Here is a 27,604-nt window from a genome sequence, read left to right as displayed (position 1 = left end):
TGTGTTAAATTTTATATAAACGTTTTCAGTATTTAATATATTTTAAAAGTTTTGAAAGTAAATTGTAAATGTTTACAAAAAAAGGCGAGAAAACTATTTTTCAATATTTTTCAACTTGGAAAATTTCAAATTATTTCCATAAACGTTTATTCATGAGAGGGAATGGCTGCATTTAAGCCGTTTCCTGGATACTCCTACTACCCATTCGAATTGTAGCCCTTCTTCATTTAATGTATGCACGAAATTCAGTATAAGTTCATATGTATATTTACATACACATATGTATTTGTTAATATTAAAATGATTGAAATAAAAATTATCATTTATAAAAAGCTTTCTTTTAGAAATTACATTTGTAAGTTTAAAAGCAGCGAGCCGTTTCGATTGTTTCACGCTTAATTCTAAACAATTTTTAAACAAAAAATCAACGTTTTGTAAGCGTTTTGGAATGGGAGAGAGACAAACACATGTGTACAAAATTTAATGCCTTTATTCGGAATCGGAAAATCGTTCAGGGCACAACAACGTTTGTATTTTTCTTCCCTGATCTGTAGCGTCCGCTCCTGGATTTGCAACATCCGCTCTGGAATCTCCACGAGTCTTTCCTTGGGCACAATTTGGAATGACGTTTTTGGCTAGGTTGGGGTGCTGCTGCATAAACTCTCCCACAATTTCCTTTTGCTTATAGTTTAGTTTATTTAGATGCTTTCTTTGGGTAAACAAATATTTTATATTATAAACACTTTTAACTATTTTTTTTATTTATTGACTTACATCATTAATCTTGAAATTTGCGTTTTTGTTTGTGGTAAGATCACTTTTCTTTTTTGAATACACATTTAAAACGTTACAACTATAAACTAATTCGTTTATTTTCAAAACACATCAAATTTTAAATGCACTCGAACGTCTTCTTGCTATCCTACATGGCGCAACGATACAAGGTGGCAGCATGGGACAGCTGATTATAAACTTTTTTATTTGATTTGATACATCAACTTCCGGCGCAGTACGATTTTGACATTTGTCCAACGAATTTACAAAAACAAAGTACATAGAAATTTTATATATGTTTGTAGTTATGTAACCATGCTGCCACCTTTTATCGTTTCGCCATGCTATCGTATGAAATTTTTTGACGTTTACGATTTGTTGTGTACGTTCACTGAACACATAATACCGAATTTCGATTGCAGCTATTCGTTCACGTATAATACCAAATAAGTACTTTTAAGAGACGAGTGTTCAGTTCACGGAATACGTAATTCGGGCCCTGATTAAGTTAGGGATACAACTACAGCGATACGACATACGGCACCAATGACTCCCGCTTAACGCTTAGCAGTTCATATAAAGTTTAAGCGTATGTGTATATAGATGTAAAAAAAAACACAGCAAATGATTGAATAGGTTTTTCACTTGTAGGAGTTCATTTCTCAACTGTCAAATACCTTGTTTTCAGTCATTGAACACACCCAATGGTCAAGGAGTAGGAGAGTAGGAAAACAACATTGTCGAAGTTCGCGCGTGCTGTTCTATTTTTTGTACAAATTTATATGAAACTGAAATATTTGCAAAAATTCCTGTGATTTTTTGACGAACCAAACTAAGTTGTTGAATTTTAATCCAAATGGAGTGGTATGAGATTGCAGTAGATGGTGGACGTTCGTTGAAATTCCCTACAAGGGGATTGCAGCCGGCCACTAGCGGAACTCAGCGTGAGAAAAAACATTTGCAGCAACACAATGTGGCTGTAGGAGCAGCTGATGCAGATAGTGTTGCTGGTAAATATTTCATTTTTTTACTTTCATTTTCATTTGCCAGCTCATGGAAAAGTCATTTATTTTTATTTTTGTTACACATTACAGCGTCACCGCAATTAGGGGGAATTATTAACCGCGGCGCTTGGGGTTGGCTAACTAGCGGCGGTAATGCATTGGAAGTTACTGCACTACGTACTGGCCAAACTATTGCCACTTATGAGTTCACGGAAGCGCTTGGTTATGACAATTGTTGTATACGTTGCGTAGAGGAGTTGTTCCCGCTGCAAAATACGGATGATGTGCTTTTGGCTGTTTGTTTAGAATGTTTTCGTGCTGCAGGTGGTGGCTGCACATTTATTGCTATCTATTCGATAGAACGTGGCCATGTGCTAAGCTGTATGGAATTACCGATACATGTCACTTCGACCGCTTTTGTGAGTGGAAATTGTTGTCGCCGTTCGTTATTGCAGAATTTCGATGGTTGTTTAGCGGTGGGCAGTGAAGAGGGCATCATTTTGCTAATGGATTTGAATGTAAATAAAATATTAGAGACATTTGAAGAACGGTTAGGCACGTCATTGGCTCAAGCTACTGATCGTATAACACCAAGTCAGATCGCTGACTATAATCTGCCACTTGCGGACATACATAGGAGATTCCGGCAGACGCGTCAAGATGGTTTACATTTTGGATTACAGGTTGAGGGTAAGTGAAAATCAAAAATGTCTTTTTAGTGTTGTAGGTATTATTATTATTATACAGAAAAGAGGCGAAAAATCAACAAATTTATAATAAAAGGAACACTAGTAACAAAAGATCATCGGCTCGCCTTAATACTAATAACACTTAGCTTAATATATAGAGATGGTATACTAATTAATGAGTTTTAAGTTATAAGTGGTTATTTTTTAAACTAGTTGTTGTAGGTCGTCATGGTTTATTTTCATTTTCATTTACTAATTAGTGCATTAGTACAAAACGAAAAGTAATTATTTATAGTACAAATGTAATGAATTAAAAAGTTGAGTACGTAAATATAGATTGTTGTTGTTGTAGCAGTGCTTCGCCCCATCCAATAGGTGCGACCGATCACAAATTGTCATCAATATCCTCGAGAGGCAACAATACAGTTGAAGAGATGGTTGGTGTCATGTGGGGACACGTTACACGTTACGTATCCAGATCGAAGTTGAGCTAGAGTGACTCGTGTTTCCATACGAAGTGTGCGTTCCTCTTCTGGAAGTTTTGGATATTGTTCTTTTAGTACAGGATTCACCGGGCAATTCCTTGCATAGAGGTCCGACGCCTGGTTGTGGTGCTCACTGAGGACCTGCTTGTGTTTTTGGGCTTCATACGGCTGTGTTGTAAGGTGCCATATTTCCTCAAAATGCTTACGGAGATCACTCCTTAAGCCTCTGGGCGGTGTTGGCTCATCAATCAGATGTTTGCTGGGATGCCCAGGTTTCTGGGTATTCAACATGAACTGTTTGGTTGGCATTTCATTACTCTCTTTAATGGGGAGTATTCTCGCCTCATTATGTAGATGGTGTTCTGGGGACATAAGAAGACAACCTGTGGCTTTTGAGGGCAGTATTTTGGCAGGCCTGTAGCTTCATCCAGTGAGTAGTCTTTAGGCTTGGCGACCGTATCGGGGACGCATAGCATGCAGTCGGCTAGCCAATTGCTTTGTAAGTCGTAATAAGCGTTTCTTTATCTTTTCCTCAAGTACTGCCAGCAAGAGATTTGAGGATTTTATTACGGCTTTGGATTTTCGCTACAATTGCGGCTGCATGCTCACCAAAATGTAGATCCTGATCAAACGTCATATCCAATATTTGGGGTGTAAGACAGTCGGTAGCGAAGTGCCTTTGACGTGGATGTTCAAAATGGTCACATCTGGGACGTCCATGTTGTAAATAAGGTCGCCGATCATTTAGTCGGTGATAGTGTCAGGTTTCGCGAGGTGAAAAAACTTGGGAAATCAGGGAGGTAGCCGTTTATTTTATTACAAAGTTCACCGATCTGTGGGCATGGGCCTGTGGCAATTATTGTGCAGTCGTCGGCGTAGGAAACGATAGTAACTCCTTCTGGTGGCGAAGGTAACTTTGATATGTAAAAGTTAAACAAAAGTGGGGATAGGACACCACCCAGTGGCACACCTTGTTTAATACTTCTTGGTTTTGATGTTGCGTTTCTAAATGGCACCGATGCCTGCCGACCACCCAGATAATTTGCAGTCCACCTTTTAAGACTTGGGCGAAGGGTAGACCCTTCCAGGTCTTGCAGTAACGTGCCATGGTTGACCGTATCAAAAGCTTTTGATAGATCTAGCCCAACGAGTACTGTTCTATGGTGGGGGTTTTGATTTAAACCGCAATTTATCTGGGTGCTAATGGCATTTAGAGCGGTGGTTGTACTATGAAGTTTTCTAAAGCCATGCTGATGACATTGTATTTGTACTTATTAGGCAATTCATCCCAGCACAACAATTTGACAAAAATTATTTTACAGTGCTAGTCGGTAAAAGGCATAAAATAGGAACAATCTAATCTTGAAACTTAAAGCTAATGACTATGGCTAAGAAAAGGTTACAACAAATAATATATTTAATAAATAGTAAATAGATAAATAAAGGAATGATAGAGTACATTTGCTTAGAAGGAATCAGTATTTTAATTGTCTAGGTTATTATAAAAACTTGTTAATTCTTTATTGAAGAGCAGAGCATTGCTTATAAGCCTAAGTCTAGAAGGGAGCGAGTTCCAAAGACGTATGGAATTAATGAAGAACTGGCGATCAGATATTAGCATACGATGTCTGAAGTGGGTAAGGAGAACAGATCTAGACGACTGGAGAAAATTTAGCCTCCGATACAGATAGTCAGGTTCCTTCATATATATTAATTTATGTAGCGTAGTGAGCGTTTTAAGTTTAATAAGGTTATCGAGGGGTAGCAAAAAGGCTTCAAGTGTCTTGGCTACTGGCGATAGGAGAGATATTGGGCGATATGAATCTCCTATGTTAGCTGGTTTCCCAGGCTTTAGTAGCGGGACCCCCTTGGCCATTTTACATTTTTCGGGAATAAAAAAGGTGGAAAGGGACAGGTTGAAGACATGTGCTAAATATTTGAAACCTTCTTTTCCTAGGCTTTTAAGCATCGTCATGACTATGCCGTCTGGACCCACTGCTTTAGATGGTTTAGCACGACCGATGGCATCCTGAACCTCTTTGGCGGTGATGGTAATTGGTGACGCGCTGAATTTTTGTTTATGTGCGCGTCTGTTGGCCCTTCGTCTAACTTTGTCAACAATGGAATGAATTATATATTGTAACGTATTTGCTGCAAATCTTCTTATTTGCCCTTTTGCTAGGTTCGTATCGCTAAACTGTTGAATAAATAGCTCCAATATTGAATAATGGAAAAAAATGGCCTTTATTAAAATACTTCACAATAACACTCAAACTGTGCAACGAATAGCTTAATAACCAAACTGATAGCTTAAATGAAACTGACTTTCAAAATAATACTGCTATTGCTCGCTAGATATCGTCTTAGTCGTAACTGCTTGACAACTCAAATCAAACTGAATTACTTCTTACTCGCCTGCACCGCTTTTATAGTTTACGCTGCATACTTCTAGGCTCTTCGATTTCCAGAAGTTACTAGTTGTTTCGGCTACAAAATCGCCAGCCACAACTACGTGCACAAATTATTGCTCTCTCTTGTGACAACTCAGATAAGATATATGCATGTGTTTGTAGTTTACAGTCTCCCGCACACACATAAGCGTATAAGTAAATTCATCGGTGTGTGACATCTCATCTCTCGCTGCCTTGTATGTAAATGTTGCTCGTCGGAATGTGTACATATGTGTAGACGCAATTATTGATTCGTTTATGTAGATACATAATGATTGAATTATTGATGTGAATTCACGTCACTGCTTAGCATCGGCCTGGAGATGGCAGCACTCCTCAGTTTTGCTAATATTCGTAACACTGCCCTCCACCTAAGTCTGATTGTCCCGATCAGACAAATCTCCCAATCTAAACGCCGCTAGCATCTCCAAATGTACCACCCTTCTAATCCGTGGTTTCCCAGTGGTTTGTATGCGGTAGATGGTATCACTGATCTTCTTCACAACTTTGTACGGGCCTTCCCAACTGCACCGAAATTGGTTTGGGACACCTTTCCGCCGGTGAGGGTTGTTTAACAGTACCAAATCTCCATTCCGGAAACCTTCCGAATTATTTTCCCTGTCGTACCTGTGTTCCATCTTACTACTCATTATTCTGGATCGTTCCCTCGCAATCTGTTTCTTGGCCAATGAAGAATTACTTCGCAGAGCTTGCGCTGGACGGATTTCCTTTGCATAATCAGTATCGTTCCGACGCTTCACAACAGTAGTGTGCCTTGGCTTGAAACCACCATTGCATTCTTTCTTGGTTTTAGTACGTCCGTTAGGGCTTTTCAATGCCAGTGTTTCTCTCACAGGTACCTTCGGTTTTGATTTGGTTGGCCCATTTGTTCCATCAACCTTTACCTTTGAATTTCGTGGCCTTCGTCGAGTCTTCTCCACCAGTACCCGATTACTGCTGAACCCTTTTTCCAAACTAAAGTTAAGTGGCACATCTTGGTTCTCATAATGCATCACCCTTCTCTGCATATCGATCTTGATGTCATGGTCAACCAAGAAATCCACTCCCAATATAACTTCATCAACGATCTCCGCCACAACGAATTTGTGTAGAACCATGACCTTCCCAATCAATACTTCACATATCACTTTTCCCTGAACTTGGTTATACTCGCCAGTGACCGTACGCAACCTTGCTCCAGGTAACGGTTTTACTCTCCTGTTGACCAAGTCAGATCGGATCAAGGAATGAGATGCGCCCGTATCTACAGTCAGTATTCGTTCGTTGCCATCCACATTCCCTCTGACGGTAAGACTGCTCGATTTTCTACCAATTTGCGACACAGATATCACAGGGCATTCAATAGCTGGATCTAGCTCTCTACCTCTTACTCGCTCTTGCTCATCTCCTCCAGCTTTGCGTTTACGCCCACCCACATTGTTGGAACTATTAAGGCCAAGATCGCAATGACGTGCAATGTGACCGGACTTCCCGCATTTGAAGCATTTGATAACTTTTTCACTCCGTTTTTGCGATCCTTTCAGCGCCTCCAATATTGCGTCTACCCACTCTGGCCTTTCTACTTCCACACGGCGTGCTTTGTATGCTGGTTTACTCAATAGTGAGGCCGTTTCCTGAGTCAATGCATGTGATACCGTTTCAGCAAATGTTTGCTTTGGGTTCGCGTATGTGGCTCGCTTCGTTTCGATGTCCCGTATGCCATTTATAAAGCTCTGAATCTTCACTCTTTCCGTGTATTCCACGGATGCATCCGCATTTGCAAGATGAGCCAATCTTTCAATGTCCGAAGCAAACTCCTGCAAAGTCTCGTTAGCTTTTTGGTAGCGGTTTTGCAATTCTATTTGAAATATCTGTTTCCTGTGTTCGCTTCCGTATCGCCGTTCTACAGCAGCCATCAATGCGTCATAACTGTTCCGTTCGTACTCTGGAATAGTCTGTAAGATTTCCGCGGCAGGCCCTTTCAGTGCCACGAACAGAGCTGCAACTTTATCTTCAGCATTCCATTGGTTCACTGCTGCGGTCTTCTCAAACTGTAGCTTAAAGACCTGAAAAGGAACAGAACCGTCAAAGGATGGTGTCTTTACCTTTGGATTACTCGTTGAAACTGCTGGGCGATTTAGGTGCAACTGCTCGATACGTCCTCTCAAAGCATCCACCTCGGCCTCGATTTTTTCTTCAAACTGTAAAATTTTTGTATCTTGCGCCTCCAACTTCGAGGAAATACGTCCTTCTTGCTCTTCCAGTTGAGCAGAGATTTGCGATGATATCTGTGCTGAAATTTGAGCCGACATTTCGGATATCCGTGCCTCTTGTGCTTCAATCTTCGCTGTAATCTGTGTCGACATTTCTGACATACGCGTTTCTTGTGATTCCATCTGGGATACCATATACGTCTTCTGTTCTTCTAGTTGAGATGACATATACGTTTTCTGTTCTTCTAGTTGTGATGACATATTTGTGGATATTTGTGATGACATTTCTGTTATACGTGCCTCTTGCGCTTCCAGTTGGGATGCCAATTGCGACGACATTGATGCTACTGTCGATGTTTGTGCAGATATTGCAGCCAATATCATGTTCAAGTCTGTGCTCGTAACTGTCTGCGATGTTTCGTTTTTCTCTTCAATTTTTGTTGTTGTTTCGTCCCCATCAGGATAAAAGACAAACTCGTCCACATCAATTCCTTGCGACTCCATTACCTCTCGTAGCCGTGCTTGAAGTTCGATCTTATTGCCGGTTGTATTTAATCCACGGTTCTCCAACTCCTTTTTCAGTTGCTGGATCTTCAATTCACCGAACTTTGCCATGTCCTTGTTGTCCTCTGGAATTTATTCAACAATTCCTCTTCTGACACCAATTGTAACGTATTTGCTGCAAATCTTCTTTTTTGCCCTTTTGCTAGGTTCGTATCGCTAAACTGTTGAATAAATAACTCCAATATTGAATAATGGAAAAAAATGGCCTTTATTAAAATACTTCACAATAACACTCAAACTGTGCAACGAATAGCTTAATAACCAAACTGATAGCTTAAATGAAACTGACTTTCATAATAATACTGCTATTGCTCGCTAGATATCGTCTTAGTCGTAACTGCTTGACAACTCAAATCAAACTGAATTACTTCTTACTCGCCTGCACCGCTTTTATAGTTTACGCTGCATACTTCTAGGCTCTTCGATTTCCAGAAGTTACTAGTTGTTTCGGCTACAAAATCGCCAGCCACAACTACGTGCACAAATTATTGCTCTCTCTTGTGACAACTCAGATAAGATATATGCATGTGTTTGTAGTTTACAGTCTCCCGCACACACATAAGCGTATAAGTAAATTCATCGGTGTGTGACATCTCATCTCTCGCTGCCTTGTATGTAAATGTTGCTCGTCGGAATGTGTACATATGTGTAGACGCAATTATTGATTCGTTTATGTAGATACATAATGATTGAATTATTGATGTGAATTCACGTCACTGCTTAGCATCGGCCTGGAGATGGCAGCACTCCTCAGTTTTGCTAATATTCGTAACAATATTGTCGACAAAAAACCAAAAAGCGCTCGCGCATTTTTTCGCATCCGACAGCACTTTACCGCCAAAGGCGATGGAAATTTTGGCATTGTGCTTAGACTGATTCGATAGGGACTTTACGGTTGACCAAAGCTTACCTACACCGGCAGAATGGTTACAACGGCTTAGGTGCTCCTCCCATTTCACCCGCTTGTGTTCATCCACAAGCAATCTGATGCGTTGGTTTAGATCCCTTATTTGGGGGTCGCCAGGATGTTGTTGTTGTTGTTGTAGCAATGCTCGCCCCACTTAATAGCCGAGACCGATCACAAACTGTCATCAATATCCTCTAACGGGAGTCCAAGGAAACTTGCCGTTTCAACAGGGGAGGACCATAAGGAAAGGGGTGTTAGAGGCGTTGGTTCCACATTACAATTGAAGAGATGGTTGGTGTCATGTGGGGACACATTGCAAGCGGGGCATACATTTTGTATGTCGGGGTTGATTCTGGATAGGTAAGAGTTTAACCTGTTACAGTATCCTGAACGAAGTTGAGCAAGAGTGACACGCGTTTCCCTGTGGAGTATGCGTTCCTCTTCCGCAAGTTTTGGATAATTTTCGTTAAGTACAGGATTCACCGGGCAATTCCCGGCATAAAGGTCCGACGCCTGTTTATGGAGTTCACCAAGGACCTGCTTGTGTTTTTTCACTTCATACGGCTGGGTTCTCAGGTGCCATATTTCCTCAAAATGCTTACGGAGATGACTCCTTAAGCCCCTAGGCGGTGCTGGTTCATCAATCAGATGTCTGTTGGGATGCCCAGGTTTCTGGGTATTCAACAGGAATTGTTTGGTCAGCATCTCATTTCTCTCCCTGATGGGGAGTATTCTCGCCTCATTATGCAGATGGTGTTCTGGGGACATAAGAAGACAGCCCGTGGCGATTCTGAGAGCAGTATTTTGGCAGGCCTGTAGTTTCTTCCAGTGGGTGATTTTTAGGCTTGGCGACCATATGGGTGACGCGTAGCACGTAATCGGCTGGCTAATTGCTTTGTATGTAGTCATGAGCGTTTATTTATCTTTTCCCCAAGTACTGCCAGCGAGGGATTTGAGGATTTTGTTACGGCTCTGAATTCTCGGAACAATTGCGGCTGCGTGCTCACCAAAATGTAGATCCTGATCAAACGTCACACCCAAGATTTTGGGGTGTAGGACAGTCGGTAGCGTAGTGCCATCGACGTGGATGTTCAAAATGGTCGACATTTAGGGCATCCATGTTGTAAATAAGGTCGCGGAAGATTTAGTCGGTGATAATGCCAGGTTTCGCGAGGCGAAAAAACTGGAGAGATCAGCGAGGTAGCAGTTTATTTTATAGCATAGCGCATCGATCTTTGGGCCTGGGCCTGTGGCCATTATTGTGCAGTCATCGGCGTAGGAAACGATTATGACTCCGGTGGTGAAGGTAGCTTAGATATGTCGAAATTAAACAAAAGTGGGGATAGGACACCACCCTGTGGCACCCCTTGTTTAATTCTCCTTGGTTTTGATGTATCGTTTCTAAATTGCACCGATGCCTGCCGACCACCAGGATCGAGCTGTCTTATAAGGTCACGTTCTCGCGCTAAATTTGCGGCCTCCGCCGGAAAATGAGGCCGAATTTCGGGAATTCTTCCGGAGGGAATAAAGCGAGCCGAGGAGGATTCAATGACGTTGCGGAAAGCACGCTCCCCTTGGCGAGCATCAGTCGGGATAGGGAGGGCAGCAAAGGGGCTGTCTGTAAAGGATTTGTACTCTTCCCACTTTCCTTTTTTAAAGTTTATAAAGGTGCGTTTTTCGGTGACGATGAAGTCGGCGGCACGCTCGAGCGATATAAGTATAGGCAGGTGGTCGGATGCCAATGTTACCATCGGCTGCCAGTTGACGCATTTTACGAGTCCTGCGTTCACGATTGATATATCTGGCGAACTGTGACAGCTTCCCAACATACGAGTGGGGCGTCTCCGTTTTTTGTGCAGACCGTCGTTTCTTCTATTTGATCCGCCAACATCTCACCCCTGCTGTCCGCCTGTAGTTTTGAATGCCATAGATCGTGATGGGCATTGAAATCGCTTAAGATGATGCGATTATCGCCAGTGAGTAAGGCTCTGATATCAGAGCGGTATCCACTGAGGCAACAGTTGGCAGGAAGGATGTGGATGTTGATGATTTCTAGGCCTCTTGAATCGTAGCGATGCTTTAGTATAAACCCTGACAAGGCGGCTTCACCAGAAGAAGAAAACTGGACGGTATGAGGCAAATAGTAGGTATGCCTGTCGTAAGAGGCGACTAAAATACCAGATTCAAGGGGCTGTGTAGCGCAACCCTTCAGGTTGCCAGCGCAATATATAGCTTCTCCAAACCCAATTGTCAACCTCACCTATCCGCGACGAATCCTGTTTCACTAACAGACGAGGCTCTGGCGACCCCGAGCTCCTCATGGAACTTGGGGGTAGGGAGGGAGGGAATGGCCTGAAGGTTTAATGTGGCCACATAAATCGTTCCCGAGATGGTCGGGCTAGCACCTTAATGGTGCTATGGTACCGGAGCGTACCGGATTTGTATCCGGCAAAGGACCATCACATCGATAACACTCCCCTTATCGCTACAACAACAACAACAACAACAACAGGCAAATAGTAATGGATAGAGTACGATTGGAACATGTGACCAAGGTGAAATACTTGAGAGTTCCTTTAAACTCCATGCTACTGTGGAGGAAGCACGTCGCAACATCACATCAAAGGCGACGAGAGAAATAATGGTTTGCAGACGCATTGCAGGAAAGGCTTGAGGATGGATGTACACGGTGATAGTAAGACCAACCATAAAAAATACCTTTGGCAAGGTTCCAGTCTGTGAGTGTCGACCTTTCCTCTCGAATATCTGATATCGTGGTATCCAAGGATACGTCCGGAAAGTCCGCTGCAAGCAAAGCATGTGCTTTTTCTTCCTCTGTCTTTGAGTAGGTTCCATCGGGAAGTTTTATCGACAAATCACAGCCCGTTGTTGCAAGATTTTTCATATCGAAGCTCCATTCCCACCCAAAGGAGTTACCATTGTTGTCTACGGCGATAATGGCAACAGTACTGGCCATTTCATTAATGAGCGATGGTGTAAAACTAACAACTATCTCGATGAGCTAACAAAGTGAACAGCTATATCCCTGATCTCTCCAGTTTCTTCGCCACACGAAGCCTGACATTGTCACCGACCAAATCATCGGTGACCTTATTTACAACATGGACGCGTCAAATGTCGACCATATTGAAAATCCATGTCGAAGGCACCACGCTACCGACTGTCTTACACCCTAAAATCCTGGGTGTGACGTTCGATCAGGATCTACATTTTGGAGAGCATGCAGCCGCAATTGTACCGAAAATCCAGAGCCGTAATAAAATCCTCAAAACTCTCCGGCTTTCTCGGAGGCGCTAAATGGAGTTAACGCTAAGACTCCGGCTTTCTCGGAGGTGCCAAAGGGAGATAACACTAAGACTCCTGCTTTTCCCGAGAAGATGAGTGATGTGGCAAAGCAGTCACTGACTGTGGCGCTGGTTGATCGTAGCAGTCCTTTCGGACAAATGACTACTGAAAGGTGGAGATCTGTGGAAAGGGAGCTTATTAGCTTAATGCTTAAGATGATGCGGGAACAACCAAGTAAACCCCTTCCAACCTTTGATTCGGGGGGATGGTATAACGGTGTGAAGATGATAGCGTGCGACAACATCGCGAGCTTGCAGTGGCTGGAGGAAGTGGTTCCAAACCTCCAAAGGCAAGGCACGAACGCGCGGTTTGAGATGGTGGATAAAGCGCAAATCCCCACTGTACCAAAAGTTAAGGTATGGATACCATGCGTGATGAAGTCGGAGGATACACTGCGACTTCTGCAGAATCAGAATCCGAACATACCGACACAGGATTGGAAGGTACTTACTGTATCTCGGCCTACCGAGGATGGTCAGTTCTACATCTTCCAAATAAACAAGCAGGCGGAGGATATTTTGTACACGCAGCTTGGTAAAATGTCCTTTGGCACTGGCAAAATTTACATGCGACTCAGGAAAAGAAGTCCCGAGGATAAAAACCCTAACACGCTAGAGGTGGGCGAAGTCGAAAAGGACCTCAAAAGCCTAAGGGAAAAAAGACAGGTGGAGGTCCCCGACGTCACCACGAACGTGCTAGAAGAGGACCAACCGCTAAATGGTGCTGTGACTCGCACAGAGGAACACCCTGCACATCAGTCACGAGAGGCTGAAGGGGGCCTCGAATACTCTAAACCAAAAGGGCAAGGTGTAGGACTAAGACGTCAAGACGAAGGTGCTGGAGGGGGACAAACAGCCCAATGGGTCTGCGAGTCCTACAGATAAACCTCCAACACAGTAAAGTGGCGTCGAGCGAACTCCTCCTAACCCTTGAGGGTTCGTTCGACGTGGCGCTGATCCAGGAGCCGTGGCTCTCATCGGGAGGAAAGGTTTCTGGACTTAGCGCGCGCGGGTTTGGCGTTTACTACGCGCAAACGGAAGGACGGGTGCGAGCTGTAGTAATGGTAAGGAAACAGCTGCATTCATATATGCTGCCTAATTACACCACTGAAGGATCTCGTAGCGGTGGCCGTTGAGCAAAAGAATAAGCAGGCATTTATCCTGGCGTCCTGCTACATGGCCCATGCTGCGGAGGTCCCACCGATGGAGTGCAAAAGGCTAGTACAGGAGGAAGGGCGCAAAGGCCGGTTGGTCATAGGCGCAGATGCAAATGCGCACCACAATGCGTGGGGAAGAGCAGATACGAACGAGAGAGGCGAATCTCTGTTTTGTTACATCCTGCAAACCAATTTGCAGATAGCCAGAAGGGGAAATGTACCTACATACATTGGTCCAACATCCAGCAATGTTCTGGATATTACATTGAGCTCCGAGCGTGATATATCAAGGTATGATTGGATGGTTCTTGATAGACCATCCTTCTCCGACCATGCGTATATCAGCTTCAACATCCCCCTAAAGAGGGTAGAGAAGGGAGGAACCTTTAGAAACCCTAGGTCAACGAACTGGACTAAATTCCAGAAACATGTAGAAACAAAACTGGGACAACCCAAGGAAGTTGCTAATGAATTCCTAACAAGGACGCTTATGACTGCGTATAACAAAGCTTGCCCTCTAAGAAGATTCAGAGGAAAAGCTAACCGCCATGGTGGAGCAATGAGCTGAGTCTTCTAAGAAGACAGGTTAAAGAAATGTTTAAGCTCGCAAGGACCGCGGAAAGCGAAGCGTGTCGGGACGAGTACAGGGATCTACTGAGGACCTACAAGCGTGAAATTACCAGGGCGAAGAGAAACTCATGGAAAAGTTTCTGTACGGACATAGAGTGCTCCAGCGAAACAGCACGGTTGAAAAAAGTCCTAGCAAAGGGAAACATAGTCCAGGGACTAATAAAGAAAGAGAACGGGGAATGGTCACGTAATAGTGAGGAATCCCTTGAGGTGCTTCTCGATACACATTTCCCATCGGGAGACGGTTTACGCCGACATACAAAATGTATGTCCTGCTTGCAATGTGTCTCCACATGACACCAATCATCTCTTCAATCGTATTGTGGAACCAACGCCTCTAACACACCTCTCATTATGGTCCACCCCTGTTGAAATAGCAAGTTTCTTTGAACTTCCGCTAGATGACATTGATAACAATTTGTGATTGGTCCCACCTATTGGATGGGGCGAAGCACTGCTACAACAACAACAACAACTATCTCCCTAGCCCCAGAGTAAAAGTTTATGAATACTTTAAAGCTATTCGCACTTATTCCTGCTGAACAAAGCATACATTTATCATAATGATAATGTGAAAGGATACCATTTGAAAAGAAACGACTAACATTCCCCGAATTAAGAACTTTAATTTTTTCCCTTATAGATACATATTAAGTACTTTTCAAATTTTTGTATACATATAATAATGAAGATCGGTTTAGCACCTTTTGACCGTGATAAAATGAAGCATATAAACAAATTTGAATAATAAGTATTTTTTTTGACTTTCTAAATTATGTACATTAGACTGGGTCGATTTATTAATTCGTTTTTTTGGGTATGAGTAGTGGAACTTTTTTTCCTGAGCCCAAATCCTATCGAAAAATCGATGGCGCGATATCGGTTAACTTTCGTCCATACAAATCGACCCACCCTAATGTACATATATGCCTTCAGTATAAAAAACGTTGCATTGAACTTAAAACATCTATATCATAATAGAAAAATTATTAAATAATTTCCTACGAAAACAAATAGTTTTATGATCTATTTCAAAGAAAGAGATGAAAGTTTTAGAAGGAAACTAAAAAAAAACTTCAATTTCTCTTAACCTAACTCGTTTTTACTCTTCTTCATCTTTAACGCTATGGCTTAGTAGTTGAAAAAATGAAAAATTTCACCAAACATAAAAAAAACTTACACCCAAGTGTGTTAAAGTAGTACTTCATATTTATAACAGACCTGTTCAATTTCAATTGCATTTATTAATCAGTCGAATAAACTATAGTTTAGTGATTGCTCTAATTTGGTTTTAAAAATCACTGATTAATAATCTATTGCCAATACAAAAAGTTAAAGAACATACCTAATTATTTATTTATTTATTCAGACTAAAAGTCCATATATAAAAGAATTAACCATTCAGTCTAACAAAAAAATATTTTACGTTTAGTAATCGATTGATTAAATGAATATTTTTCATTGTGATAGTTATTTTGTTAATTTTCTCATAATGATTAATGATAATTTATCCTTACCCCAAATAGTAAAAAAAAATTTAAAGAAATTGTTTTAACTGCTTTTGATTTTTGGTTATTTGGTCAATAAAATGAATGCGACAGTGGTCATAAATTAGAATAGCTTGGAAAATCCTTTAAGAAAATGAATATAATATATAATAAAATGAATACTCAATTAACCTATAATTAATTTCCAGTTTTAATCAACTAGGGTGATAACCAACAAGGTTGTAGGCTCGTAACAGTTCAAAGGTACGAAACCCAGGTTTTTTTTACCCATGTCACGATTTGATTTTGGGGTGTGTCCGGGGAAAATCGTATATGCAGTCATCCGTAGATCTTCAAGATCTAATAGAAATACGGCATCACTTCCCAGATAATATTTGGTGTCACACAGGTTACTTTATTCCATTAAAAGTAAAAGCCTAGTTATTTAAAAATTTAAAAGCTATTAAAGAAATTATTTTGACTAGCTTAAATTGTTATTGGTTTTTTTAACTTTCTTACCTTTCTTAGTCTAACAATAGCCGTTCTAATTAATTTCACGTAGGGGTGCTAGTCAATTGAAAAACTGTTAATATTAAACTGTAATAATTATTTTTATTCATTTTCCAAAGCAAAAATTATGATTTAATCTTCTTTACGGTTTTTTTTTTTTTCTTCGCTAATGACTAACTTTCGTCGTTATTTTTTAAAACGTTTCAATGGAATTGGAAGTCGCAATTAAAAACTAGAAACAATACTAATTATTCGTTAAATAATATGTATTAAACCGGTTATCAATGCAATAAATAATTATAGTTCCTACGTATACGTGTACGTCATGTAAAAAAAATTTAAAGTAATCAAATTGATTGGTACTAATAATGATAACTTTTTGATTTCTTGCAACGGTAATTGGATTTTAAATATTTAAATGCGCAAATAATTCATTGATTTAACATAAACACCAATCTCTAAGATTAATACTTTTTGTTTAACATGTAGGATCGGTATGTGAAGTTTTTTAGATATTAAAGAAAATTTCAGGCTTGTCCCAAAGTATTAAAAAAAGGCATGAATAACCAGTCGTACTTTTCATATTTTTTATTACTTCTGTTTTTCGCCACAAATGATTAATAATTCCGATTGCTTTTCGTTTATTTTCAATCTATATTAAGGAATTATCATTCCAATACTGAAAATACTATCTATTAAGCAATAAATGAATTCTTAAAAAAAAAAAAAAAAAACAATGGATTATTACAAATAATCATCATCATCTAACATATACGAAGATGGTTAGAAATGCAATAAAAAAGCACTCCATGACAATGTTATGACTTTGGCTAACAAAAACAGTGCACCCTCTTTATACAGCATCATTCTTCATCTCTACATCCAGCATGCCGCATATCATATAGGATAAATCATCTGTTGGGTCACCATCATCCCACATACCACCAGAAACACCATCTAATTGCGCTGCCACATCATTGAGATTATCATAGTTAAATGTCATAGCCATTTGATTGCTATCACCATTTTCATCACCACCGCTACTTAAATCCATAAACTCTTTAGCATCTTCCAACATTTCATCCACCTCTGGTTCTGGCATACGCAGCAATATTATACTTTCAATATTCTTTTTTTGGCTATGTTTAACACCGTGTTGTGTTCGCAAATGTTTCCACACATTGCGCTGATTCAATTGTGTATAATTACATAACTTACAAACACGCACTTCAATATATTTAGAGCGTGGACTATATGTATAATCCTCAAGTAATTTGCCACGTTTACGGCATGGTTGATTAATATGTACCGTCATAGCGGAACGTGTTGGCTTACGTACGTTACACCCACTACAGCGATAAGCATACTCTCCTGTATGCATTGCATAATGTTGATACCAATAAGATATCTTAAAACAGCATGTTTTATTACAAAACGCACATTCTGCCGCATATTGCTCCTGCCCATTGATATATGGATGCATTTTCAATATTTGTCCACCTTGCTGGCGTAAACGTGTCAAATAATTCTTTTGTATCCGTGAGATATAAACTTCATTATTTGGATGTTCATTAACATAATGCGCTACGGTACGTGGTATACGTTTATTACAAATTCTACACCAATCTGTGCCAGCATGCCAATTTTGATTTACATTTTTGGGTACACTCTGATCGGCAGCATCATTATTTTCTGGTGATTCATTGTCACTTGAATCACCCGAAGTGCTATCGCACGTAATTAACTCTGGTTCATTTTTATTTTTTTGTGTTTTCATATTTTTGTGGTCTTGTTTGCGTGGACGTCCGCGTTTGACGCCTTTAGTGTTGGGCGCTGTATCGTCATATATGTTTTCAAATTCTTCTTCTTTGTCATCATCTCGTTTTGGAGGGTATCTTGGTGCGGCTATCAAATTTGTGGGTACTACTTTATAAATACGATGAGAACGTGGTTCATCATCTTCAAAACTTGCTTCGTCTTCTTCGTCGTCAATGACAATTTGTGGTGCGTTGTTGGTGTCCGTTGAGCGACGACTTGATGTGGCGCTCTCTGGAAAGAACAAAAACAGGGAAGCATGAATATGGTATCGTAATTTTTTTTATTAAATTGCAATTTGGTTGTATTTAATTTAAGGTCAGTTATGTGTAATATTGTCAAATGTTTGAAAACATCGTTTTGCAAATTTATGTGTCTAGGAAAAACGTTTAAGAAAACATTGTTTTCAATTTTAAAATATTTGCAAATAGAAAATGAACTTAATATTTAAAATAAAGTATTGCCGCAGGGTGAAACGAATACCAGAATTGATATCTATGGTAAAGGATTCGAGAAAACTTTAATAATGGAGAATGTTAAAAAAAAATGAGGAGGCAATTTTTATGATAGGCAAGCTAATTTGCGGTTTGAACATTGGTTGACGGGTTCGCTGATTATATAATACAAACTTACCGCTACTATCAGCTGCTGCCGCCGGAGCCTTTTTTCCAAACACTTTTCTGTTGTCACGCAACGTATTGGCAAACATTTCCAAATAGGCACTTTCGAATGATTTAACTTGTTGTTCGCGCTGTCGCTTTGCCTCCAAACGTTTCTCTTCGGCTTTACGTTGTACCAAATCCATCATTTGTGCTTCTTGCCTACTCTTACTACTAATAACACCACCAGATTTCCGTATTACATTTGCTAGCGGTTCATCATCCATTTCACCTTCCACTGGCTCGTACAGGTATGTTTCGTCGTAACAGCGAGTACGATGTTGACGCAATGATTTACGTCGTTCTCCACTTTTTGGCGGGTCTACTTTATTCTCATAATATTTTGCTGGTGTATATTCGTCATCACCCTTAAAACGCTTACGTTTATCATCGGATAGCGTACCACCAGCACCACTGTTGTTGATTAAACCATATTTTGCCAATAGCTCATCGTATATGCTTGTACGTACCGTTGTACGTCCAGTACGCGCATCTGCCATTAGTGTTACATTATTACCAATTTGTGTGCATGCAGCGGCACAAAAGCGAAAGCCTTCGCTTGTTAAACGACAATCGGGTGTATAGAAATTGTTATGTAGTTCACGTGTTAACTGCCCATCGGCTATACTATTAGATGTAAATGCCCTCGTGTTGAGTGCAGTACGTAAATCTTTGATACGCGCAAAAGATTTATATTTAAGTGCGCTTTGCAAAAGTACCAAACATGAATGTGATGCAATTTGTTGTGGATTTGCAAAGTTGTCTATAAATTCATCTAACCATTCACGATAGACGCGTTCTTGTTGTTGTGTAACAGTTATTGTTTGTACTTTGGGCACAGCTTTTGATACCGCTGCATCAGGCGTAGATGCCGCTGGCTCTGACGAAGATATTTTAGTTGCTGCTGACGGCGACAATGACGTGGTAGTACTAGACTCTCCTTTTTGTGCTGGGGCTGCCTCTGATTCCTTCGCTGTGGTACGACGATTGGCATAGAACGCATTTGGGATAATGATATTTTTGTTCGAAAGTGTTGCCGAGAATGCAAGCGGATTATCACCGGTTGTGGCAGCTGTAGGCAATAGATTGACTGCATTCAAAAAGTTCGATTGCGGTGTGGGTTTGAAGCTGGTTGGTGGAAAGAGGAGAACACTTTTTGTTGAGTTTGTTGTTTGTGCATTTGTTGCTGGCTGTGTTTTGGAATTAAATGCACGACAATTGGCTGGGACTGCAGCACCCGACAATACTTGACTTATTTTAAGCGGCTTATGGGTTTGCCCGGTTGGTAAAAGTGTACGCTTTCTACCTCTTGTACTCTGCTGCACTGTTGTTGGCATCCTAACCAAAGATTTAGTGAGTGTCAAACGTAAATTTGTTGCGCGCTTTGGGTGTCGTCGCATATTGCTGCGGGTTTCTTCGTCAGAGCTATCGAGTAGATCAATTGTCTCAGTTGTTCGTTTAATTGCTTGAATACTGGTTCTTGTGATAGTGTTTGCATTGCGTGAATCAATTATTTTTTTAGGTGTTGTTGTTGTTAGGCTTCTAGTATTGGGTTTTTTATTTAGTTCGTTTTGTGCATCTTCCTCATCATCATCTGTATCCAAACATATAGGCGAATTGCGTGATTCAATTATTTCCACGTCATCATCATCATCATCGTCATTATGTAACTCACTAAGCTTTGACGTACTTCCCGTTGTTTCAACCGCTTCTTGGCTATTTTGTCTTTCTTTTGTTGCTTCTGCTTGTCCCAGTGGATCATCACAATCGTTAGTTGATTCATGTGTATGTCCACTTTGGCTGTCCAAGTCAAAAATGTGCTCTGCAGGTAATGAGTTACTACTCCCTTCCTCTTCAATTTCGCGTGCTGTCGTCGTCTCTTCAATTACCTCAACTTCTGCATCACTTGCTGTGGAGGCAGCAGCGTTATCATCGTTTGCATTTTTATTCTCAACATCATCTACATCTTTGCAACTATTACTATCACTGGTATGTGTTGTGGTTTCCTCTTGGTATTTTACGCTTTCGATTTCCACGCTATCTCCGCTTACTTCATTGTCTGCATTAATTAAAGGCGCCGATTTTTCAGCGGCGTTCTCATTGCTTTCAGTTTTATCATCGTATCCGTCCTCGTCCTCTTCCTTTTCTACTTCCATCTCCTCTTCGTCTTTCTCCACTCTCATCTCCTCATGTATGCCCTCCGTTGGCTCTAATTGCTGCTCCTCATCCTCATCGTCCTCCCCAACTTGCCGCTCATTATCTTTATTTACCATCTGCTGGTGCTCTTCTTGTTCCTCCTCTTCCTCTCCCTCCTCTCCTGCCTCTTCTTCACTACCACTTTCGTGTAGTGTAAAGTCTGCTTCATCTGCCGAGTCAGGCAAAATCATTTCGTCTTCGGCAGTTTCTTCTGGCATTTTTATTAGTTCGACGCCTTCATATTCAATCTCTTCCAGGTCATCTGGTGGTTCAAAGATCTCTTCATTTTGTTGAGCTTTATCAACTGCTGGTGGCACGACCTCACTTTTTTGTTCTCCTCCTAAATCTTCGTTCCCGTTTTTTTGTAGTGCCCTTGCTGTATCTGTACTTTCATTTTTGTTTTCACTGTCTACACAACTCGTATCTGAGGTGGAAGCTATGCGCTCTTTTCTTAAGGTGTTGTTTTCTAAGCCGAAATCGCTTGCGGTTGTTTCCGAAGCACCGTTTAGGTGCTTTGTACTTGTATCTTCATTTTGTACTTCCTTATTATTTCCGCTTCCATCTTCGGGCTTTTTTGCCTCTTCATTGAAATTTTTGGTGCAGTTTGTTTTTTTATCAGTCTCTGCGTTCTTCTTTTGATCATTCAATGGAGTCCCTGTTACGCCTTTATTAGATGTATTATTCTCTTTCGAACTCTGTAATGTAATAAAAATAAGCATTGTGTAGTTTTTGTTTTATTGAACAACAACTTTTACGTTGTCAGATTTTTATAAACGTGTTGGTCCCTTTAAAGCGAAGAAAGCGGCAACGCATATTATGATGAAGTCAATAACCCCCAGCGGGTTGGAGAGCTTAGAATATACCCGCGGTAGGTATGCCTTTCGTAAGAGGCGACTAAAATACCAAATTGATTTAAGGGGTTGTGTGCAATATATAGCTTCTCCAATCCAATTATCAGCCTCACCTAACCGTGGCGAATCCTGTTTCATTAACAACCGAGGCTCTGGCGACCCCAAGTTCCTCATGGAGGGGAGGGCGGGATGGCCTAGAAAGTTTAATGTGGTCATAAAAATCGTTCCCGAGATGGTCGGGCTAGTACCTTAATGGTGCTTTGTTACCGGAACGTATCGGATCTATATTCGGCAAAGAACCATCAACATCGATAACACTCCCCAAAGCCTTTGGGGAGTGTCTTTATCGTTAATACAACAACAACAACAAGTCAAAGCGCAAAATGAAGCAACCAGAGTGTTCATGTAAATCCGCCTTAAGACGACTCAGTTGGATATTGTGAGGATATTGTAAACGCATTTCAAAGCTAACACTTTTATGGTTTACAATATCTTCAAAATCGTTGAGTTACGATCAATCCAAACAAGTTTTTGAAAGTTTGTATATACATATATGTATATATTACACCATGCCGGCAATTTTTAAATTATATTATCGTCTATCGTTAAGAAGAAACTAATTCGCAGTTACTAAGGCGATATTAGTTCATTTCACAAGAACAGAAATTTAAGCGTTAAATACCTGTAACATTCCCCTCAAACATTCTCGGAACGCTCATAATTTAGGAATATATGAAAAATCTGAGCCCCAGAAATATGATCCCACAGGAGACCTTTATGGTTGCAATTGACACTTGAAGCCATTCTGTTTCCCTATTTCACTGCAAATTTGCGTCTTGCCAATCATCAGCATGGCTTTCAAAAACTACGTAGCACTACCACCGCGCTAAACGCCATTAAATAAATTGCGGATGAAATCAAAAACCCTACCACAGGACAGTACTCGTTGCGCCAGACTTATCAAAAGCTTTTGATACGGTCAACCATGGCACGTTATTGCAAGACTTGGAAGGGTCCTCCCTTCCTCCAAAGTCTCAAAACGTGGAACGCAAATTATCTGTTGTTGTTGTTTGCAAATTATCTGTCTCAAGCATCGGTGCAATTCAGGAACATAACATCTAAACCCAGAAGAATTAAACTAGAGGTACCACAGGGTGGTACCCGCTATTGTTTAACTTGGGCAAAACAAAGATACGCTCATTACCACTTACAAAGCAATTGGCGACCGATTGCATGCTACACGTCCCCGATATGATCGACAAGCCTAAAGGTTACTCACTGGAAGAAAATACAGGCCTACCAAAACGCTGCCCTCAAATGAAATGAAGAGTTCTTCCCGAAAGCTGATAAGAGTTCGGAACAATGGCGGTATTTCTTCTGAACTTTTTTTTGCGCAATAGAAAATTTTGGCAGGGCAGTGACTATCTGAACCATCGTGAATTCCTACAAGTGAAAAATCTTTCTATTCCTACTTTGCAGTACCTACCAGTCAAATAATAGCTTAACGGGAGAATAGCTGTCGCGAATGGCCAGAAAATGGAAGAGTTTTTTGCTTACGGTAAATAAATTGAATTATCATGAATTGAATTGACCATTTGAGTTTCAAACCAACTTTTCTTTTAAAAGGTCGGGCCACATAGTAATATTGGTTTTTCAAATCTTGTCAACAGAAAAAATATGAGCAGACATTAATTAATTTTTTAAATGGTTTTTTGGTTTGGTGAAAACTCCCACAAGTAAAACGCTCTTCTTTTAACAAAACGAGATACTAGACTGCTTCTGCAGTTCGATACGGTTATATATTTTTGTTTGGAAATTTCAGATTTTCAAGCAAAAAACATATTTAAAACCTAATTTTATCTTTGAATTTAAATTTTAAATAAGGTTTTCTTCAGTAATATAAGTAAATTATAATCACAGGCATTTATTGTCATCAGAATTTCTAAAAGGCAGTAATCGACCTCTACAGGACGGCAGTATAAGTCTTGGGATGATAGGAAATGTAGATTTGATTTGAAAGCTTTATATAGAAGAATAGTAGTATCTGGAATATAATGTATCTCTTGTCTTGGAAAGGAAAGTGCGAACCAGATGTGACAAATACTTAGTAGGCCCCAGTAAATTGCAGGCTAGAATATACGCTCGAAGAGGCATTAATCACTTACTTCTTTACCACTATCCAATATTTTAGTTGATGTTGCTTTAGTTGGCACATTTTCCGCGTCCCTCAGCATTGCAGCATATTCATCTAGGTCCTCAAGTGTCAAACTGCAAATATGAATTAAACATTAATAAAAACAAATTAAATATACATCGTTTTGTAAAATGACATTTCTTTGTTTACCTGCCACTCATGCCAGCTATCTGCTCTTCACTACACAAAACCTGGCGTAGTAACTTCCATCCCCGCAACTCTTCATCTTTAACATTCTGTTGCGTAGCATTTTCAATACGTTGCTCTAGGCAGGGTAAGAATTTTTGCATTTCATTGACTCTCTTTGCAAAGTCACTTTGTTGTTGTTTTTCTAACTCAGCTGCCGGTTCCATTATGTTGGTGCTGCTGTTACATACAATGTAGCAGGTAATCGGGTTAAATGTTTTTGTAGTTATTTGTGTGATGTGGTAGTTGTTGTTGCTTTAGTTTACCTTCTTTTGCTTAGAAAACTCGTTACTTGAAAAAATTAAAATAAACAAATTTTACAAAATAAAATTAAATTAGCTAAAATTTGTGTTCCAATTTGTACTAAAAGTTATTAATTGGATAAGAATTTGTACCTAAAAGTTGTCTGCCATTTTAATTTTTTGTTCACAAGCCAAACTGCTGTGCTACATTCAAAATTTGTGAGGATAATACGCGAATTTGGTACAATATATGGTTCACATTCAAATTTGAATTTTTTTATAAAATTGCGCAATAGAACAAAATATTTATAATTCAAAAACACTTTAAAAATTCGCATATGTGGTGAATAAAACAACTAAAAGATTTTAATAAAAATCTAAAAAGAAAATTATTTAAAAACCAATTTCAATAATAGTTGCCCAAAACACAGCAACACAGCAAGAGATAAATTATTTTTTTGTCGGTTATTTACAAATACAGTAATTATTTTTAAGATCGCGAGTTCGAATCGAGCTCAAGGCCTAACAATAATTTTTTATCATTATTATTGTTATGATAAATTTTTTCTTAATTATAAAAAAAAATTTTTTCAATTAAGAAAAAATTTATCATAACAATAATAATGATAAAAAATTATTGTTAGGCCTTGAGCTCGATTCGAACTCGCGATCTTAAAATCAGTAGGCCGATATAACAACAAAAATTGTTAATATATCCCAGAGCACGGGGAAAAAGTGTCAATAAAATATGACACTATGGCGGCATTGCCATCAAACAAGTCCAATTTTCACATCCATTCTGCAACAGATGTCGCAGTGTTGTGAATATCAATTGGCACGAACCAGAATAGAAGTAGGATTAATGAAGACAAACAAAAAACCGCTGTGATGGCTGAATGGTTATAGCAGCGGCGCCTAAACGTTGCCGATGAAGGAATTTAGCAGTTCCCGAAATGGATCTATACAACGAGCTTTGGCAGTTGTCTAAATTTTTTCTTTCTTCTATTCTAATTTAAAAAAAAAATTTTTTCAATTAAGAAAAAATTTATCATAACAATAATAATGATAAAAAATTATTGTTAGGCCTTGAGCTCGATTCGAACTCGCGATCTTAAAATCAGTAGGCCGATATAACAACAAAAATTGTAATTATTTTTATATAAAGAAATTTTATTTGAGTGAAGAATAAATTCTTTTGTTCGTTACTTGTATAAAAAGTAAACAAGAAAATAAAAACTTTTTTCTTTCAGTTGACATAAAAAATATTTTTTTGCTTCATAATCAAATGAGCAAACTATGAGCTTTGAGCCAAATTTTCAATAAGAAAATTATTCAAAAATTAAGTTTATATAAAAAATTGATTTTTCTTAAGATAAATTTTCATTCGAATAATTATCTAAAAAAAAATTTATGCGAATAATGTGCAACTCTGATTTAAAAACATTATTATTATAGTTTTTTTTTTTAAATTATTGAAAAATATGCCGCAAACGAAAAAAAAGGATTTTTTTAGTTATTAAAATAAACACTGAAAAGGAGAAAAACGCTGGCATTCCTAAAATTGACTCAATTTTTAAATGAATTGCGAGTAGCCGGTTTTCGGCCAATTTTAAATTAAAAGAAGGCGCAGTCATAGTCAAAATAAAATAGGTTTTAAATTTAGTTTCAGCTTTTTGACTAAATTTAAACCTATTTTATTTTGAATATGACCATGCCAAAATGTAGTAAGTGAAAAATAAGAACATTGAACAAAGTTTTCTATCCATAGTGTCACCAAGTTACTTTTCTCATATTAAACATATTTCCTCCTAAAATTTTTCATTAAAGCTTTTAATTAACAAACATATCGATTATATATAAGGCTTACATAAAGGTTTGCTGGTAAACCAAAAAGAAAAAAAATTAAAGTTTCATTTCGTATAAAATGTTTTTTCGACCCAGCATTTTGGCTTGCATCGTCAGAAAAAGTAATAATTTTTGAACACAAGCAAAATCACCAGCAACTACAGTGCGCCACAAGCACAGAAAACACACGAACAAACATACCTCCTTTATAGTCCAAATGTAACAAACAATGTGACGCTGTTACTAGTAGCTATTAGCAAGCTCAGTCGTCGTTAAGCCGCGCCGTTCACATTCAGACATCCCCTAATAAATTCTATTGAGAAGCACAATTGACTGAAAGCCCTCTTGCTAGCAACGCCACTGTACTATTTTACATATATTTATAAATTTTTCGTGCTGCAGCAACGTTTCTAAGGTTTTTTCGGCACTTTATGTATATTTTTTGTTGTACACACACTAATGATTGTTTTAACGTTGGTTTATTTTGCATTTAATGTTAAATTATTTTTAAATGAAACCCAACAAAATAAGATGATACACTCCGTACCAGCAACCATAATTTTTACCACAAATCTCGATTCATTTCTACAATTTACCGCCGTCAGTGCTTTAATGCAGCACATTGTAAAAAGTATAGTACTTATTGCAAAAAAAAGTATTCGTGAAAAAAGTAGTATTTTAAAAAGTAGCAAACTGTGAAAATTTATTTACGTTGAAAATCGATAAAAGTCAAATTTATATAAAATTGTTATTAAAAAGTGTTTGTAAAATATAATTTGTATTATAATATAATTATTTGTTTAATTTTAAGCACAATTATGTGCATTTAAAAAGAAGTGCGCAAAAGTGTATGCAATGTTACATAGTGCATAGTATTGGCGTAGTAGTGTAGTAGACACCTAAACGCTATAACGCCACACTACTCAAGCATAAAAATGCACTACAGGGTTGTATTTACCCTAAAGGGCAGATGTAAAAATGTGTTTGATTGACGTAATAGGAAAATTTAAAGCACCACTGTCCTTGTTAATGAAAAAAAAAGAATTTCCGAAAATTGTTCGTAGAATGTGTGCGCGTTTAAGTCTGCGCAATTAAAGAATTTCTAATTGCGAATGAAAAAATTGTTAAGGGTATTTACAGCTTACTCGTCTTGGCGTATATGAGGAGTTCCAAACCAAAACGCAAGGCGTGACTCATAAAAAGTTCCTTCATAAATGAGAAAAAGTGCTCAGTCTTAACCTTCATATACTCGCGAATTATTGTAACATCTATACTCGCGCACGGTCTCACAGACCGATAGTTCATACCCCCTACAATTATTTTTTTACATACTTTTTTTTAAAAATCATAATTATTTTAAAATTTAGGGCATAATGAAACA

The 27,604-nt window shown here is 39.1% G+C and overlaps 2 protein-coding genes across 6 annotated transcripts in view; one reads left to right on the top strand and one right to left on the bottom strand.

Moving 5' to 3' along the window:
* The first annotated feature begins 1,220 nt into the window (after positions 1 to 1,220).
* Elys (AT hook containing transcription factor 1 homolog) overlaps positions 1,221 to 27,604 on the top strand; it is a 62,361-nt gene continuing 35,977 nt past the window's right edge. Inside the window, exons 1-3 of one of the 2 annotated variants that reach the window (XM_067780679.1) lie at positions 1,221 to 1,363; positions 1,463 to 1,784; positions 1,869 to 2,468. In XM_067780679.1, coding sequence (XP_067636780.1) covers positions 1,631 to 1,784; positions 1,869 to 2,468 — 754 coding nt within the window. In that variant the 5' untranslated portion in view covers positions 1,221 to 1,363; positions 1,463 to 1,630. Of the gene's footprint in view, positions 1,364 to 1,425; positions 1,785 to 1,868; positions 2,469 to 27,604 lie in introns of both variants that reach the window. The other variant, XM_067780678.1, reaches the window with a different exon arrangement.
* Positions 16,318 to 26,814, bottom strand: LOC137249324 (uncharacterized). 4 transcript variants are annotated; one of them, XM_067780683.1, is made up of 6 exons: positions 26,425 to 26,814; positions 24,403 to 24,427; positions 24,101 to 24,316; positions 23,922 to 24,024; positions 18,684 to 21,600; positions 16,318 to 18,284 (listed from the first exon to the last, which is right to left on the bottom strand). In XM_067780683.1, exons 3-6 carry the CDS (start codon positions 24,301 to 24,303, stop codon positions 17,089 to 17,091), a joined length of 4,419 nt encoding a protein of 1,472 aa, XP_067636784.1. In that variant the 5' UTR covers positions 24,304 to 24,316; positions 24,403 to 24,427; positions 26,425 to 26,814; the 3' UTR covers positions 16,318 to 17,088. The 4 variants fall into 4 exon arrangements, with proteins under 4 accessions (XP_067636784.1, XP_067636781.1, XP_067636783.1 ...); XM_067780680.1 differs by having other exon boundaries at positions 24,101 to 24,427; XM_067780682.1 differs by lacking the exon at positions 24,403 to 24,427.

The sequence above is a fragment of the Eurosta solidaginis genome, chromosome 4, assembly GCF_040869045.1.
Source record: "Eurosta solidaginis isolate ZX-2024a chromosome 4, ASM4086904v1, whole genome shotgun sequence".
Classification (NCBI taxonomy): Eukaryota; Metazoa; Arthropoda; class Insecta; order Diptera; family Tephritidae; genus Eurosta; species Eurosta solidaginis.
The sequence above is the reverse complement of the archived record's forward strand: the minus strand, read 5'-3'. Positions and strand labels throughout refer to the sequence as shown.

Coding starts and splice junctions, on each gene's coding strand:
- LOC137249324 (XM_067780680.1), bottom strand. CDS start 24,303: ATGGAACCGGCAGCTGAGTTAGAAAAACAACAACAAAGTGACTTTGCA. Junction 24,025..24,100: donor ATAGCTGGCATGAGTGGCAG/GTAAACAAAGAA, acceptor TCATATTTGCAG/TTTGACACTTGAGGACCTAG. Junction 18,285..18,683: donor GGCAGCAGCTGATAGTAGCG/GTAAGTTTGTAT, acceptor TGTTCTTTCCAG/AGAGCGCCACATCAAGTCGT.